The sequence below is a fragment of the Ovis canadensis genome, chromosome 19 (genome assembly GCF_042477335.2).
Source record: "Ovis canadensis isolate MfBH-ARS-UI-01 breed Bighorn chromosome 19, ARS-UI_OviCan_v2, whole genome shotgun sequence".
NCBI lineage: Eukaryota > Metazoa > Chordata > Mammalia > Artiodactyla > Bovidae > Ovis > Ovis canadensis.
The window spans coordinates 64327601-64345722 of NC_091263.1; the positions used below are offsets into that span (position 1 = coordinate 64327601).

Consider the following 18122-nt stretch of genomic DNA (forward strand, 5'->3'; position numbering starts at 1 on the left):
AAACACAGCAAAGCAGAATCTGCTCCTTTACAAACTGGACACTTCACTCTAGGTGATAAATGTTTTTCCCCTATTCTGTTCAACACTTTTATCAGCTCACTTGGAAAAGGCAGAAAGCAGGTTTATCAGTTGTGTAGGTAAAAAAGTTCAAGGAAAAGATAATAATAGGTGGGATGACAAACTCAAGCTACATAAAAGACTTGACAAGTTGTACTAATAAGCCAAACACAGGGAACCTACTCCTCAACTTAGGACCAACGGGATGAGCCAAATATGCTCTCCCTCAATGAAATGTGATGAAAATAAATGTAAAATCTTTTTTAAATGAAACTTAAGTTTTACATTCATGTCTACTATCAATAGCACACGTTCAGGATGCAAGAGATCTAGCTTGACTTCAGTTCATATGAAATAAAATCTAGAACTTAGCTGTTAAGAAACCAATGAGTAATTAGTGTGAAATGTCAGATGAAAAGTCTCCAAATATCAGGTTTTATACCAAATTAACAAAAAACATCCAATTCAATCCTACAAATACAAGTATGAAACCTTCTACATGCCTGGTACTGAGTAATGTCCGTCAAGAACACAAAGAAACCGTTAACCCTGTGGCGGCTGCTGCTGCTGCTGCTGCTGCTGCTGCTAAGTCACTTCAGTCACGTCCAACTCTGTGCAACCCCATAGACAGAAGCCCACCAGGCTCCCCCGTCCCTGGGATTCTCCAGGCAAGAACACTGCAGTGGGTTGCCATTTCAGGCTTAAACTGTGCAGGTCCATTTATATGTGAATTTTTTCAGTAAATACAGTACTTGTGTTTTCATTTTACAGATCTTTAAATCAACTAAATGTGGGGGGACGTTTGTATTTAATTAGGGATCACAATATGTGGAATCAAAGGAACCGGGCTTGAAGTTCTTATTCTATTCAAATTGTTTCAGCTTCTTGCCCTGGGGTGAGTCATTTACCAACTCCTTTGTCCTTGAGACAGAAATAGTAGAACACAGATTTTTGACTGTATAAGAGGTTGCCGCCAATCCCCTGCATTATTCAAGAGTCAACTGTAAATAAGCCAAAATCTCTCTCTCTCTCTATTTTTTTTTTTAACCACACCAGGCTAGCTCTTAAGAGTCCCAACCAGGGATCAAACCTGTGCCCCATGAAATGCACTGGAAGCACAGAGTCTTAACCAATGGACTGCCAGGGAAGTCCCAGCACAATCCCCACTTTTAAGGGTTTACAGCCTAAAGCAGAGTTTTTAAACATGGGTCACAGTATCAACTGAGTTGCCACCCATGTTTTTTAATGGAAATAGAAACGAACAGAAACAATAGAGTACACTCTACAAAGTACTATATCATGAAACTTCTAACTTTTTCATGTGTGTGTATAGTCTAAACATATACACAAAAGAGGTAATATTTTAAATGTGTTTATTATAGATCGTAGTCAAAAGTCAGAAGGACATTACTCTTATGGAAGAGGATAAATTAAATATATCACTACAAGATATGAAGTATCACAGAACTTAAAAGAAGAAAATCTACCTGGTTGGAGAAAGGCAGGGGTATGGTCAAGAGTCTAGAAAAAGATGTACAAAGACAGTAACATACGACAGAGCCTTAACAGATAGGAAAGAATCTGAGACGAAGATGGGGTTGGGAGGAGGTGCCGCATGTAGAAAGAATAAAATGAACAAAGACATGAAGCAGCAACTAACAAGAAGGGTTTAACAGGTGGCACAAACCGTACTGGCACATGGCAGCAATGGTATAATTAAGTCCAGACAGAAGAACTTGGGGAAAGTTCAGTTTGGCCAAAGTGTAAAGTACAAGCAAGTCAGCAAATGCAGCTGAAAAATCAAATTTGAGCCATAATATGCAAGTGCTAGGCACACAGTAAACACTTAGCTATTCCACTGGTCTTATTTACTATCCCTGGAGCCTTAAACCACATCATCTTTAAGATGCCTCACAATTCTAAAATTTTATGAATAACTGAAGGGCTAAGATGGAAGTTATTTATATGTAGACACAGAACACAAACTTATAAGAAATTACAAGGAGTCTATTCAACAAGGAAGAATGTTCTCATCACAGCTAACAATAAAATGGGCCATCTCAAAAAGTGGTGAGGGCAATGTCATTAGATGTATTTGAATAAAAGTCAAAGTATGATACTAAGACTGTAATATAAAATTCTTCATTTATCACACAGTAATTCTTCCATCAATTTTTGTTCTCATTCATCAATCGACACCAGCTCATGAATGAGTTCTGAAAAGAGAGGGAGAAACAGATGGAAGCAGGAGGTTGGGGTTTTATTCCCATTGTAGATAAGTGGAAAAACAGAAAGTATCTGAATGACAGTTCCCAACATAGTCATTATTTTTACTAGAATGTCCTAATGTGTGATATAGCAAGTCAACTCACGTACTTGGGCCACAGCTAAAATAATTTGGCAATATACTTCTGAAAAAAATTTTTAAGTTCCCAGAACCTTTATGTGGAAAAAAAAAATCTTGCTTTTCTATACAAAATCTTTCAAGAGAGGATATGTAAGAGACTTTAGAGCGTAATCATAATAAACAGATTTGTTCATTATGGTAAAAGTATAACATTGCAATTAAAGTCCTAATATAGCATATCCAATGATGCTTACACACTGCAAATAAACTCAGATCATTCTTCTCATCAAGAATAAAGATGCAATAATTCAAAAAAGATTCATAATACAAACCATTAAAAATTGAAATTCAGCACCAGTGTAAAAGTATGGTATGAATAAAAAGTACTTTCAACTTCAATGACCATTCTTTTGAGACATCATGCTTCAGAATGTGTCTAAAAATGACAGAAAATGGTGTCATTTACAATTAAGCTTTTTATTTCTAAAGCACATTCTCTCATAACACTGCATGATAAAATTAGCCATAACATTTGTATAGTCTATAAAATATTGTTCCATATTGACTTTTCTGTTAAAATGTTGATAATTTCCTGCTGATTATTTCCTGCTTACAGAATGGCAGATCAAAACAAAGCCATCTTGATTTAAGGAGGCACTCAATAAACGTTTGCTGAAATCAACGATTTTCTTCTCTACTAAAAATACCTTTAAAAAGAGGACAGTAGTTACTCCTGGGCATATACCCAGAGAAAAACATGGTCTGAAAAGATAAACGCATCCCAACATTCACTGCAGCACTGTTTCCAACAGCCAAGATATGAAAACAACCTAAATGTTCACTGACAGAAGAATGGATAAAGAGGATGTGATACATACACACAGTGGAATATTACTCGGCCATTAAAAAGAATAAAATCAGTCCATCTGCAGCAATATGGATGGATCTAGAGATTGTCATACTGAGTGAAGTCAGACAGACAGAGAAAGAAAATATCATATGATATCATTTATATGGAGAATCTTAAAAAAATGATACAAATGAACTTATTTACAAAACAGAAACAGACTCACAGACTTAGAGAAGGAACTTATGGGTGGCAGGGGGAGGTGATGGGGAGGGATAGTCGGGAAGTTTGAGACTGACATGTACTTTTAAACACACTGCTATTCTTAAAATGGACAACCCAACAAGGACCTACTTAGAGCACAGGGAACTGTACTCAATATTCTGTAACAATCTAATGGGGGAAAGAATTTGAAAAACTATGTATAACTGAATCACTTTGTTGTACACCTGAAACTAACACAACGTTGTTAATTGACTGTGCTCCAATATAAAATGAAAAGTTTTTTAAAAAAGAGGGTGATAGTACCCAACATACTCCTCAGGCCTGTTAAAAACCTGCCTTCTGAATTGTCAAGCCTTGACTCTGTTCCCATCAGCAATGCAAATCATTATATCCAGAAGCAGAACAATAAATACTATGCAGTCTTATAAAAATGCCTAGTATAGAAATAAATTTTCTTAAATATAACTATCCAATTTAAGTTTGGAAGCCTTTATCTTTTGAGGCAGAGACACACACTGCTGACAAATTCTTTTCAGAGATAACATGGTATAACAAAAGCAGCTGTGGATCAGAATCCCAAAGTCCTAGGTTCAAATCTCAAATCGGCACTTTACTGGCTTAAGTATCTTTGGTCAGTCACTTAATTTCTTTCTACTGAAGTTTCTTTCTCATCTGTTTAAAAAAAAAGTGGGGACAGGTGATATTATGGTGTCAGGCTCAAGCAGTATCAGGACATGGGAGTTTCCCTGTAAACACTAAACCCCTGACCATAAAACATCAGGCACATCCCCACTTTCCAGAACAAAATTAAGTCCTGGGTATACGGCGTCTTCTCTGCCTCTGGTGGATGTTTTGCCTCTGAGAGGTACGGGGCCCTTTTAGAGGCTTCAAAGGACAGGATTCCCTGACGAGGCAAGTAACCGAAGAGCCCATGCCCGAACTCCTTTTCAGAGTTGCATCCATTTACCAGCAGACTTAGTGAGATTCTGGGGACACTGGTTCTTTCAGATCTGGTTTCATAGACCTAGTCCCTTCCTAACTTCACATGCCTCTACACCACAGGCTTATTAGAAGTTAAATTTCTTTTAAAGATTCAGGGGTTTTTTTAAGTTTATGTTTTTCTTCTATCTGGGGAAAATCAAACAGAAGGAAATCAGGTAAAAATAAGGCAGAAAATATGCATTGTTTTTAAATAAGAAAAGAAAGAATTATGACATCACAAAACTAAAATAGTTGTATTCTGGTCAGTAATGAGGAAATTTTTTTTTTCATAGACTGCTAAGTGGGGATTAAAAAAGAATAAGCAGTAATCACTCTAAATCATTAAAAAATTTATCTCATACAGTAGAATAAAAAAGACGACTTATGATGCAGCTTCCACTTCTTAGTGGCCAAACTAAAACACATATACTCAAACCTGCTATTCTATTCTAGGAGTTTAATTACAAACTCTCATTTCATCTATTGGTGGTGTTTACTGCTGCTGCTGCTGTTAAAGGGTAAGAAAAGTATTTGCTTGCTCTTTGGTTTCTATACTTGGTAGTTCGGGTGCAATCAACATGGGAAAAGACAGGTATTTCACAAAAATGGTTGGATTTTTTTCTCACCTAATGCACTTTAGAAAAGGAAGCTTCCTGAAAAGGTAAAATTAAGAATGGAAAGATGCAAGGCTTTCCAAGTTATTTATGGCAACAGAACTGGAAAGCAGAGAATCTCTAAAAGGGAGAGAGAGACCTACGGAGTCAGAACACAGGTTACAAGGGTTCAGTAAAGAACAGTTCCTTGTAATACTAGAGAATGGCAGTAAAAGGTCAAGTATATGACAAAACATTACACACTGACCAGAAGAAAATTAACAGGAATATTCAACTGCTGAAGGACAAAAAGGACTAACAATCTCTGAGATCCAGTTTCATCATCTGTATAATGAAAACAACCTTAGGACTGTCACTCCCAGCACTGACCGGCCCATCACTGATCTTCAAAAAAGGGTAGTTTCTTCTGCAAGCCAGAAGGGAATGGCACAATATACTTTAAAAAGTGATGAAAGGGAAGAAACTACAGCCAGGAATACTCTACCCAGCAAGACTTTCATTCAGATTTGACGGAGAAACCAAAAGCTTCCCAGGCAAGCAAGAGTTATGAGAATTCAACACCACCAAATCACCTTCACAACAAATGATTAAAAAAAAAAAACAACCTTCTCTCGGTAGGAAACACAAGAGAAGGAAAAGACCTACACAAAATAAACTCAAAACAATTAAGAAAACGGTAATAGGATCATACGTATGGATAATTACCTTAACTGTAAATGCACCAAACTTAAATGCACCAACCAAAAGACAGACTGGGCAGATGAAAACATACTTGCCACATGACTCTACTTAACCCCCCAAACTGCACGTAATTATTTTATATTGTTAGGTTAATCATGTTTCTATTATGGCTTGCAACTGTAATGATCGTTTTTGTCTGGCTATTTATTGTGAAAACTGATAAACATCTTTAACTCTCGTGGGGGGGAAAAAAAGAGTAGTGTCTGCCCTTCCCTCTAAACTCAATCACAGAACATTACAATGGAAAAGAGAAGTTCAGACATCACTTAGTCCCTAATGACTAAATCAAATAATTTGAAAATGTCACAACCTGTACAGAAAATTTGTATATCATAAACGATTTTAAAGGCATTAAGGTATTGCTACAGAATCTCAAAAATCTTATCGAGGTCAAATACAGGTGAACAGCTGAAGTGGGAGAGATTCCTTGGCACTGCTGCAACAGGGGACTCCTTTCCTCACCAACATCTAGGCAACTTATCCAGACTGGTGTGGAAGAATGTCTAAGTTCTCCCTCCTTGCTATAAGAATTGTGGATTAGCAAGCAGAGATAGAAATGTGTGCGCCAATCTGCTCGTAAAAATCAAAGTTGAAATGCAAAACATTTTCTCATAGGAATTAATGATAACAGATTTTCAGGCTAGGAATTAAACGATGCAGCTAACACTCCATTTTTAATTGACTTTTTCTCACTATAAGTATAATGTTTAGGCTACTTTATAGACTGAACTGGCTTTTATAAAACAGCAAAGAAGTGTAACCCTAATATGCCTATGAAATAAAATGTATTCTGGGTTTTGAACAATTCACACAGGAACTTTCAGACCACAGCTGAGGAAGGAATAGTAGAAGAAAGCTATGAGAGAAATAGAAAGGGAGTTTCTTTGGCAGAAAGGACAAATAAACTACACGAAATTACAATTGCTAATGTCTTCACAATAACTGTCTCTCTCATTTAACAAGCATTTAAGTCCTATCCTGTGCCCAATGCTGTGCCCCTCCACAGGGAAAAATTTTTCTAAAGCTAAACCCATAGTCCCAGAAATGCAGAAATTTCCTCCCATCTTCCTGAATAAATCACACAGCAAATCACAGTGCTTTGAGATTCACATATGCCTATCTTGATGACCTTGCACTGTCTCCATCTCAGCACCAACACACCTGAGGATATGCATAGTGCAGTTATTACTCTAAGTACTATACAAAGGGGAAAAGAAGACATTAACATTTCTTAAGCACTTGGTAGGCGCTCATTTGATTTTCACAATCCTGTAGGTAAATATTATCCCCAACTTACACATTAAGAAAATGATGTTAAATAACTTGCCCACAACACCAGTAAAGAGAATCCAGGACTCAGAAATCTGCCAACTCCCCTACTCAGAGGTTCCTACCCAGAAGGAAAGAAATTACTACTTAGCTGCCAGTGGACAGTTGATCACTTTCACATCAATTATTTGTTTCTCCAATTAGGCAGGTCTGAGAGCAAATTATGGGAAAGATACACCACCAACTCTTCATGTCACAGAACACATTTAGTATGTAGGGAATGCTCCAAGAGAAAGGATAAAGCGTTCCCAGAGGCGAATCCTAGCTTTCTCATCACTTCCCAATCCCATCTCAATAGACTAGCACCAGGCCTCCTTTCATCACTTCCATCCTGGCCGGTATGAACGTGCACTTGTTATCATTTAGTCGCTAAGCTGGGTCTGACTCTTGCAACCCCATGAACTGTAGCCCACCAGGCCCCTCTGTCCATGGGATTTCCCAAGCAAGAAGAGCGGTGTCGGTTGCCATTTCCTTCTCCAGGGAGTCTTCCTGACCCAGGGGTCAAACCCGTGTCTCCCACACTGGCAGGTAGATTCTTTACCAGGGAAGTCCCATTGTGCTCTTAGAGCATAACAGATTAAAAACTTCAGAAAGCTGCCTTTCAAAACAAGATTTTCTACCAGCACAGATCTCTCTGTGCAGGTCCTTAAATTTAAATAATTCAATTTCTACATAATTTGCCTGATGGGATTCATAGACGTTTGTTGCAACTGACAGTTTAAAAGTTACTTTGTAGTGAACTGTGAACTACCCCTTCACTGAACTGCAGAAAATATGGGAAACAAAAGTCTACCTTCAGACAGATTTCACTATCTAAAATTTTCCATTAAAACTTCAGGGGGAAAAACCTGTACACTCACCTTTCTATCTAACTGAATAAGATGACAGGTGACTTACAATAATGCAATGTGGCTAAACTCTCTTGCGTAATCACCACGAAACACACTGTAAAAGTAAAACTAATGTTGAAGCCCTTAAATTATTGAATATTCTTTTCAAAATAATTCAACACTGTAAGAATTATTTAGCTTCTGGAGTTTAACACTTGTAACAGATTTTTTAAAGGGGGATTTTAAGAGGAATAACGGTCTCATCTAAAAACAGATTCATCTGTTTCCCAACAAAACCATGACTATAATATACACTAAACACTGGGGCATGTGCAAGAACACTTCCTATTGTAACGTAATTACTCTTTCTAATATTGAAGGCAAAACAAACTAAAACGGATCAAACATTTCCAGTCAAATGTCTGCAAAATTCTGAATAGAGAAAATGATGTCAACGTATTTTATCCCTTTTTTTTCCCCTTAAGGTTCAGTCCAAAAATAAACAGTCATCCGGCTCATCAACTCAGGGTCAGAAACTCATTAAAACTGAGGTTCGAGAGCGGAGAAAACAGATTCCCAGAAATCGGCTTCTTGGGTAAAACTGCCCTGTGCCCCGCACCAGAAGCCTCGGGCGGCCGCCGGGGCCCTGCCCGCCCCTCCCGCCGGCCGCACCTGCCGAGGCTGCGCGGCCAGCGCCCCCTGCCGCCGTCCGCGCGCCTAGAGACCCGCTCCCACCCCCGCGCCTCGCGCCCGCGCCGCCCCCACCCCGCGCACACCTCGCGCCGAGGCCGCGCAGCCTGCGGGCCGTGGCGGGGGGCGCGCGGGCGCGAGTCGAGGCGGGGCCCGCACGAGGCCGAGAGCACGGGCGCGCCCCCCCGAGCCCCCGCCGCGCCCAGGCCCGAGCCTCACCTACCTACGCCGTATTTCTCTTCCTCTGTGGGGGTCCACATGGCCGGGCCGGGCGCGGCCCCGCGGGCGCGGCGGCCGGGCGACAGCGCGGCGGGGACGGCCGCGGGCCCGGCTGTGGCGCACCGCGAGCCGAGGCGGGGGAGGTCAGGCGGCGCGGGGCAGTGGGCGGCGCATCCCTCACAGGCCGTCCGGGATGCCGCCGCCGCCGCCGCCACGTCCGGACCGTGAGGCTCCGCGGGCGGCCCGGCAGTCCCGGTCGGCGCGGGTGAGGGCTCGCCACCTGTCCGTCCCCGCCGCTCTCGCGCCGCCGCTTCGTCCCTCACAGCTTCGCTGCTCGGCTCCCGGCGCCGCCGCGGCTCGGCTCGCCTCAGCGAGCTCGCAGGATGCCCGCGCATGCGCCGCTACCCGGCGCGCGGGGGCTCGCGCCGCCCGGGCTCGCGCCGCCCGAGCCCGCGCGCGAGCCCCCACGCGCCGGCGCCGCCGCGCGCCAGCGGAGGGAAATCCGCGAGAGGCGATTGGACGGCCCGGCGGGGTCAGGACTGGCTCTCTGGCAGGCCTAAGGCCCTGGGTGGCCCCAAGCTCCGGAGGAGGCGGGGCTGGACAGGTGGGATGCCCTCGGGCCCGCACGGGCTTCGCTGTCCAATTCCTCCTGCCAGGCCCCCAGAGATCGCCAGTGGAGAGGAGAGAGCAGGGAAGAAGGAATGATACCGCTTTAAGACCCATTCAGCTGTCATCCACAGCCCTGTCACGACCCCATCCCTAGAAAGATCTCTGGTCCCGCAGGGCGGGGTCGCCGTGGGTGAACGAAGTCGGGCACACTCATGCCCCTCGCTCTTTGGACTCTGGGACTCCTCCTTGGTTCTTGTTACCCTGAGTTGGCCTGTGTGGTAGATGTTCGGGGTCAGAACAATCACTGCACCCTTCCCAGTAAGGAAGCACTTGTTCGTTGGGGCCGTGGGGGCGGGGGATGGGGGTGGTTGTTCCTGCACTGGGCACCGCCTCTGCTGCTCCGAGGTCTGTCTTACAGGCCATCCTGAGTTTCTGGTTTGGTCCTGACACTTTCCTCCTTCCTCTCCTCCCTAAGAATCCATTCACTCTTAGGTCTGCAGATATCACTTCGTGACCCTAGATCAGTGACTCATCAAAGACCAGGGAGGTCTTGGCAACTGCAGGACTTCTCCTTTCCACCTACATCTGGATCGCACAGTGTTCTTAGCTCTAATGACAGCAGATCCGTACATCTCTGTCACCAGCACCACCAAGTCAAAACCCTGGTGTCACCCCCCACTGTCACTCCTGAACAGTCCGACTCTTCAAAACCCAGTCCAAGGCATCACCTCCAGAAAAACCTTCCCTGATCCTGCAGCTAGCAGACAGGATCCTTCTTTTGTCTGGGATTCAAGCTGTGTGCCTTTGTGTCTTACTTTTCCTGGAAGACTGTCAGCTCCCCAAAGGCAAACTCCAGGCTAAAGATACTTTTCTGGTCCTTCATGATGCAGCCCAGCACCTGACACACACTTGTTGAATAGGAAGTGAGACTAATACAAGAATATCTTGGTAATCAACAGATCTTGTTGATTCTTCATTCACCATATTCTTAATGATTCATAACTCCTCCCAGGCCTGATTGTGCTTACCTGGATCATTGCCACAGACTCCCATCTCCTCACCTATACACCTCACCTCCCACCAATGAAGGCTGCCCACTCTTGCCCCCTGAAAAATGTTCTGTAAATGATTGAGTTTCTTAGTAGCTTGATACATGTAACCCAAGAACATACTAAAAGACATATCCTCACTTATGGTGCTTTCTCTTCCAGAGAGCTAGACCCCTGCCCAGTGGCCACCGTGGGATGTTTGCCATGGAATGAAGCCCCATTCCCACAAAGCTCTCTCCAGGGGGCTATCCAACAAGAGATACCAAGCTACACAGACCCTCTGAACAACCTTTTAAGAGCTCTTATTTCATTCTGTAGTTCTACTCCCATCAACTGATATATGTGATGATAATCTCAGAGCCTAAGAACTAGTTTCCCCAAAGTTCACTTATTCCCTGTCTCAGTCCATCCTAGATGATGACTTCCCCATATAAAGACAATTCCAATCCATGTCTCCACAGTTCAGCTCAGGGGTGGGAAGGCTTTAATCCCAATTGGCAGAGAAGAGAGGGGGCCAAGGTGAGAGGGAGGGCATCTGATAAGTCCCAGACTCCTACAGTCTTGCTGTTTGCACTAAATTTAGCACATTGTCTTGAGCTGAAGCAAAAGGGCAAAGCACACGTTGTGGAAAATCAGCATTTAGCAGGACAATGCACCTGCTCTCCTATACCTACAGCATCTGCTCTGCGCCTCTCCTTGGGTTCTCAGTCCCCTCACCTATGGAGGCTCTCAATCCACTCTCACCCTGCACAAACATACCCCTTCTGGCATATGAACCGACTTCCAGCTTGCCTCTGAAAATGAGGACCCTCAATGCCCTACCCTCTCTTGCTTTCTACCCACTCTTCCATATGTTCTGACCCCCAGGAAACCACTGCACCATTGTTGCTCCCTGTCCCCCATTTTCACCCTGTTCTGCAGCACAGGCTCTTTCTGTGGTCCTAGGAACACCTGTTGGTACTCCCATCCCCTATTCCCTCTTGCGTCCTTTTCTCTCTACCTGACTTCAGAGAAGAATTATCCATTCCAAACCCCTTTATTTCAGAACAATGTATTTGACTTTCAGTCCCCTATGTTCTGGTTTCTGACACTGTCACCTCCAGGAAACTGCTCTCATATAAGTCCCTGGAGCTATCCCAACTCCAGACACAAGCATATGCTATTCCATGGCTCTTACTGGACCTTTGTATACAGTATCCCTCAGCCTATGTATTTTCCTCTCTTGAAACTAATGGATCCTCCTCACCCTCCAAGGACTGCTTTCTCCGGGGAAACTTCCCCAGCTGCCTCCGGCTAAAGGGGATTTTGCTCTTCCATAGGGAATTTTCCTGCAGCTGTTACCCATCCCACCCTCCTCCAAGAGATCAAATATGTCCACCTTACACATTGACAAACATTTGTATCCTTCAGTGGTAAAGACTGCTCTTCACTTATTTTTACCCCACACAGAGACTAACATGACAGGAATTCAGTATATAGTCTTGGGTGGATGATCCTGTATGTTTTCAAGGAAAGTAATGAAGTAGATTGGGAAAGACAACTGAGAAATTTACTTCAGGGAGTTACAAATCTCCAAATTCAGAAACTTGAGTTAATTAGGGTAAATTTCTCTGATACAGGCACACTGGCTTTAATTAAAAATTCATCAAGACGTGTTACTGAGTATCTGTTCAGAAGATAAACATGGCAGAGCAATTTATCTAAGAAATAGAAAATTTTCAAACAGTTTGACTCAACATCACTATTACTTTTGGGTCGAACTGATTACCTCATTATAAATCACATCGTAATAAATGAGTGACGAGGGAATCAAGTTGTCAACAGGATATTCTTTAAGACTGGTGACTATTAAAAATAGCCTAAAACCAATGGAGAAAGAGTTTGTGGTACATATATACAATGGAACATTACTCAGCCATTAAAAAGAAGGAAATAATTCCATGTGCAGCCACATGGATGGACCTAAAGATTGTCATACAGAGTGAAGTAAGTCAGAGAAGGAGAAATACCATATGACATCCCTTATATGTGGAGTCTAAAAAAGGAAAAAGAGACAAATGAACTTACTTGCAAAACAGAAAGAGACTCAGACTTACAGAATGAACTTACTGTTACTGGAGGGAAGGATGGGCGGAAGGGATAGCTAGGGAGTTTGGGATGGACATGTACACAAGGTTATATTTAAAATGGATAACCAACAAGGTCGTACTGTACATCACTTGGAACTCTGCTCAACGTTAAGTGGCAGCCTGGATGGGAGGAGAGTTTGGGGGAGAATGGATACATGTATATGTATGGCTGAATCCCTTCACTGTTCATCTGAAACTATCACAAACTTGTTTGTTAATCGGCTATATTCTAACACAAAATAAAAAGATTTTTAAAAATTTAAAAATAGCCCATAACCGAACAGGTTTTGTAGTAACGTAAATGCGGACAGCATCATCTTTTTGTCGTAAGTGGAACTCAAGTTAATCAACCACTGTTTAACATAAGCAAATTCCATAACGATGATCCCCCCTCATTATCTTTGGTGAATGAGACTGGCCCTCTATAAACTTAAGGAGCTACACTTCATATCTTCTCTCCTCATTTTCTGCTGCCTAGAGAATCAGAGAGCAGTATTTAAGGAGTCAGCCAGTCTGATGACTCAGCTCATAAAACAATGTGTGGCCACAAAGATGATGTTTATCCAGGAGCATCCTGGAGGCTTTTGCGACTGAAGTCGGCAAGCAGTAAGGCAAGCGGTACACGATGCTCATTCTCCAGAGAGGTTTTGGCCATGGTGCCAGAAGCACTCACTTCCCTCGCCCAGCAGCTGAGCTCATCTGGTGCTCTGTCCAAGCAGAATGATGGGAAAGCTTCAGAGAAATGCAGCAGGTACCGAGGCAAGTCCAAGCGAAGTGCAGGTGATAGTGGCGACAGTTTGCTTTCTATTCGTCAAGAGGTACTGCATCTACAGCTTATGGCCATCTGCACCCCGGGGACAGGTGGCTAAGAGGCTCAGAATACATGGTATCCAACTTCTCTCTCCCCTGCTGGGCTCTTCTAGGAATGGGTCTGCTCTGGTTAATAAAGCATCTACAGAGCGGGTTTCCTTCATGGTAAGCTGGTCTCGCTTCACCACCACCCCTTATGCTCTCTCAAAGCAACATCTTTTAGGAAACCTTCTCTCGGGAGGTAACACTAGAATAAAAGGCTAACAGAGTAGGTTAACACAGAGATGGCTGACAAAGTCAGGGTCCTTTCAGGTGAAGAGACCTAAGTGACGAAGATATTATTAGTATTTTCCTTTAAATTTTGTTGCATCTGAATATCTTTGCAGTGGGGAGGGGACAGGGAAGAGTGTAAAAAAGAGACAGATTAAGCAGTGCAATATTTCATTATTTTCCCTAAAATGACAAACTTTAACCATCTGTTCCTATTTTACCAACCCATTCAAAATATCGTTAAAATGCAGATTGCATGCAGTTAGCCAGGGTCTTTCAAATGAGAAGTGACCAAAGCCTCCCTGATTTTAACCACCGGAAATCAATGTGACACTCCTGGACGGGCTGTAGCTATCAAGCCTCACCGGAAGCACCTTCCGATGTGTCACAACCCCAGCACCCTCTTCCTGACCATTCAGCACTCTGAGCTGGACTTCCCTGGGGGTCTAATGGCTCAGGATCCACCTTGCAATGCAGGGGACACAGGTTCAGTCCCTGGTCTGGGACGATCTCACATGCTGCAGAGCAACTAAGCCCATGCGCCACAACTGCTGAGCCTGTGCTTTAGAGCCTGGGAGCCACAACACTGAAGCCCACCCACCATAGAGCCCGGGCTCCACAACAAGAGAAGAGACCACAATGAGAAGCCTGGCGCCACAGCTAGGGAAACCCCTTGCAACAGTGCAGCCATAAATAAAAGACTATGAGCTACCTAGAGACAATGGCGTTTTCTTTTTCTGCTTCCTCAGTGCTTAACACACAGGATCTGACACATAGTAGGTACTCTGTAAATATTGCTTGAATGAATGCATTAGTGAATAAGTGCTTTCCCCAAAGAAATGTAAATCTTTGTTCCAGTATGGTTTTTGTATGTTTGCTGTTTGCTTCTGGCTAGCAAAACAAAAAGAGATAGAATCAAAAACAAGACACCCCCTGGAAGGAGGAACAAGTTGATAGAAACTTGGCATCACTTAGTTCACCTTTCCCTTTGGGGGAAATAACTGTGCCCTTGAATTTCTGCACTAAGTCATCGAGAAGGAATTGAAATTAAAAACCTTGGAGAGTAATTAGCAACAAAACGTTCTAATGTCAAGAAGTGAATTTTATGGGACCATATTTGTAATATTAATTGGGCCTCTGCGTAGCCAAAGGGTGAAATTATTGCTCCAATACAAATAGGCCCAAAAGAGAAAAACAGCCCAAAATAGCACAGATATTGCAAATCAGGACAGAGGTAATTTCTCTACACATAAAAAGCAACCAATTGCAAAGCCTTTACCATCTCGCTTAAGTGCGAAACGCAGCCTGTTTGTTTGGCGTAGCACCACCTACCCCATCTCTGAACTGCTGTGGGGCTGGAGCTAGAAAGGGAAGGCTTCATTTTCACCAGCTCCTCATACTTTTTACCTCGAAGTCTGTGGAAAATTTTAATCATTCATCTACCAAATATTTATTGAGCACCTATTGTGGACCAGGTCCAGGGCAGCTGCTCAGTCTTTCCCATCACAGAGTTTAACCATTCAGCTGGGGGGAAGAAACCCTGAACCAATTATCACACAAGCAAATCTCTAATTAGAGACAGAAGTACTAGGACAAGAGAACACTTACAAAGGGGGCATTCACCAAGGGAACTGACCTAGTTTGGCAAGTCTGGGAAGACTTCCTGGAGGAAATGGTGTTTAAACTGTAATCTAACAAGAGAAGCCACCACAACGAGAAGGCTCTGCACCGCAACTAGAGAGTAGCCACAAGACAACAAAGACTCAGTGCAGCCAAAAGTAAAAAAAAAAAAAGCCTAGAACCTGACAAGGCAGGCAAACCAGCCAAGTAAAGAAAGAGTGAATGTGCCCCAGGCAAAGGGAGCAGCATCTGGGGAGGCAGGTCGGGTAAGGAAGGAGTTCAGTGTCTCTGAAGAATGGAAAGGCCCGTGTGACCAGGATGTGATGAGTGAGCAAGCAAGTAAGTGGAAAATGGGGAGAGATGTGGCTGGAGTGGGAGGCAGGGCCAGGTCTTGGGACCTGACTGGGTCCCGTGACACTGGGACACCAACCATTGCCAGGCTGTGGGTCAGAACCACTCCCCAGCCAGGGCCACTCCAGGCTGCCCTCCCCTGTTTGAGTCTCTCCTTCCTTGATTCTCTCACATCTGAGTGGAGACAGCGCTCATCTCCGAGGCTCAGAGGGGAAGAGTAACTTACCTCCTACAGAGCACGTCCCAGAGTTTAGGAGGGGTCCTGGACCCACTGGTTAACTGTGACCTCAACTCTTGGTTTATCCTCTGGATCTGCCCACGCCAAGGGGTTAGGGCAAGAATATCACCAAACATGGCAAGAAGCAACTGGCCCTGAATCTGATCAGGGACCACTGCTAATCTCTTTCTTGAGGAACATTTAGTGAGTCCTCACCAGACCCCATGGACTGTAGCCTGGCAGGCTCCTTCGTCCATGAGACTTCCCAGGTAAGAATACTGGAGTGGGTTGCCACTCTTCTCTAGGAAATCTTCCCAGCCCAGGGACTGAACCAGCATCTCCTGCATTGGCAGGTAAATTCTTTACCAACTGCACTACCTGGAAAGCCCAACATTTAGAAGAGGATGCAAAAAAAAAACCACCAAGACAACAAAAACCTCCAAAGAACTCTCTTGTGGAACTTCTCTGGTGGTCCACTGTGTAAGACTTTGAGTTCCCAGTGCAGGAGGCTTGGGTTCAATGCCCGGTTAGGGAGCTAGATCCCACATTCTGCAACTAAGAGTTTGAATGCCGCAACTAAAATATTCCACATTCCCCAACGAAGACCTAATGCAGTCAAACAAATAAATTAACTTAAAAAAAAAAAAAAAGAACTCTCTCCTGAGAACAAACCGTGAGTACTCAGAACGTGTAAGACCCTGATCGAGGAAGCAGCAACAGTACTCACCCTCTTGCCACTGAGGAAGAACAACTCTAAGAAATGGAGATTATTTTGTTCTCCAATTAGCACTGAAGGTGACGGATCAGAATTTATAATATGCAGTCATGAATTATGGAACAATCGTGGAAGTGACTCCGACCCGGAAACCTGCCATGCCAAGAGCCATGGCAATTTTTCACGAGAACTTGTCACCAGGTGGCCCCTGCCAAAACCATCACCCGTACTCAGCCTCCCCCAACGCCGACCCCAACCTGTCACTTGAGGCTGCTGCCAGCCCTTGAGCTTTCTCAAGTTGTCATTGACCAAGCAACCTCAAATAAGAGTTTGAAGGCTCTGGCTTCACACCCAGCTCCAGACACTTCCCAGCTGGGTGACCCCAGTTTCCTTCTCTGTCAAGTGGAAACAATAACAGCTTCTATATCAGGGATTCTTCTGAGCAGAATGCCTAGGACGCTTTCAACACAGAGCCTGCTCCTGCTATTTAGTCACTTAGTCATGCTCAACTCTTTGAGACCCCATGGACTGTAGCCCACCAGGCTCCTCCATCTGTGGGATTTCCCGGATGTGAATACTGGGGGTGGGTTGCCATTTCCTCCTCCGGGTATCTTCTCGACCCAGGAATTGAACCTGCATCCAGCCTACCAGAAGGTAATTGTTTGCTCAACATTGGATCCTTGCTCCTACCCCATCAGCTCAGATTGCTTCCCAGAAACACTGGGTCTCCTTCTGTTTGGGGAACCTACTTCTCCTCCGAGCCAGCCTGTAAGAACTGGTTCCGTCACCCCACCCAGCTGGGTTGACCTCCTGAATCCACCTCTCACCAGCCAGCACTTAGCTCAGCTGCAGTCCCTTCTTGCTATTTAACACCAAAAGGTATTGATTTCCTTGAGCTATTTCCATAATGCAGCACTACTGATAACTGCATATCCCATCAGTTTCCTCCATGAGCATCATGCCCCCTGCTCATAGCCACTTCCCCTAGAGCCCCAGCTGCCAAGGCTCAGGTCTGTTTCATTTTGCACTGGTGGAAAGGTCAAACATGAATTTCTCCCCATTATTGTATACTGTGTCTTGTCACACAGACTCTCTCTGTTTCATGCATTAGTCACAGTCTTGCTATCAAATTAAATATTCCTCGGTAGTTATTTTTAGAGAAATCTTTTTCTAACGCTACATGGTGCAATGATGTGTGTGCACCCACAGCTCTGGAATCCAAGCATTACCAGGTGGGCTCCAAATTGTGTGAGGGCTCAGATTCCTCTGGAAAGCAGCAGCAGCCAATGGAGCAACGATCTGTAACCTGGCTCTGTCCATGGAATCCCCTGCCCAGCCAGAAATAATTAATCCTCCAGACCTTGGACGACCCAGTCATTCATCATTCAGTCCAGGAAAGGCCCAAAGGAGGTTCTTAGCACAATCGTGAGTTAAGCGGAGCATGTCTGTACCATCCCAACTGCTTGTTTGGC

The 18122-nt window shown here is 44.0% G+C and overlaps 1 protein-coding gene across 1 annotated transcript in view; it reads right to left on the minus strand.

Annotated features, from left to right (window-relative positions):
* DOCK3 (dedicator of cytokinesis 3) overlaps window positions 1-9338 on the minus strand; it is a 291789-nt gene extending 282451 nt beyond the window's left edge. The window contains exon 1 of the mRNA XM_069561103.1: window positions 8885-9338. Coding sequence (XP_069417204.1) covers window positions 8885-9275 — 391 coding nt within the window. The 5' untranslated portion in view covers window positions 9276-9338. The remainder of the gene's footprint in view (window positions 1-8884) is intronic.
* Between the last annotated feature and the right edge of the window lie 8784 nt (window positions 9339-18122).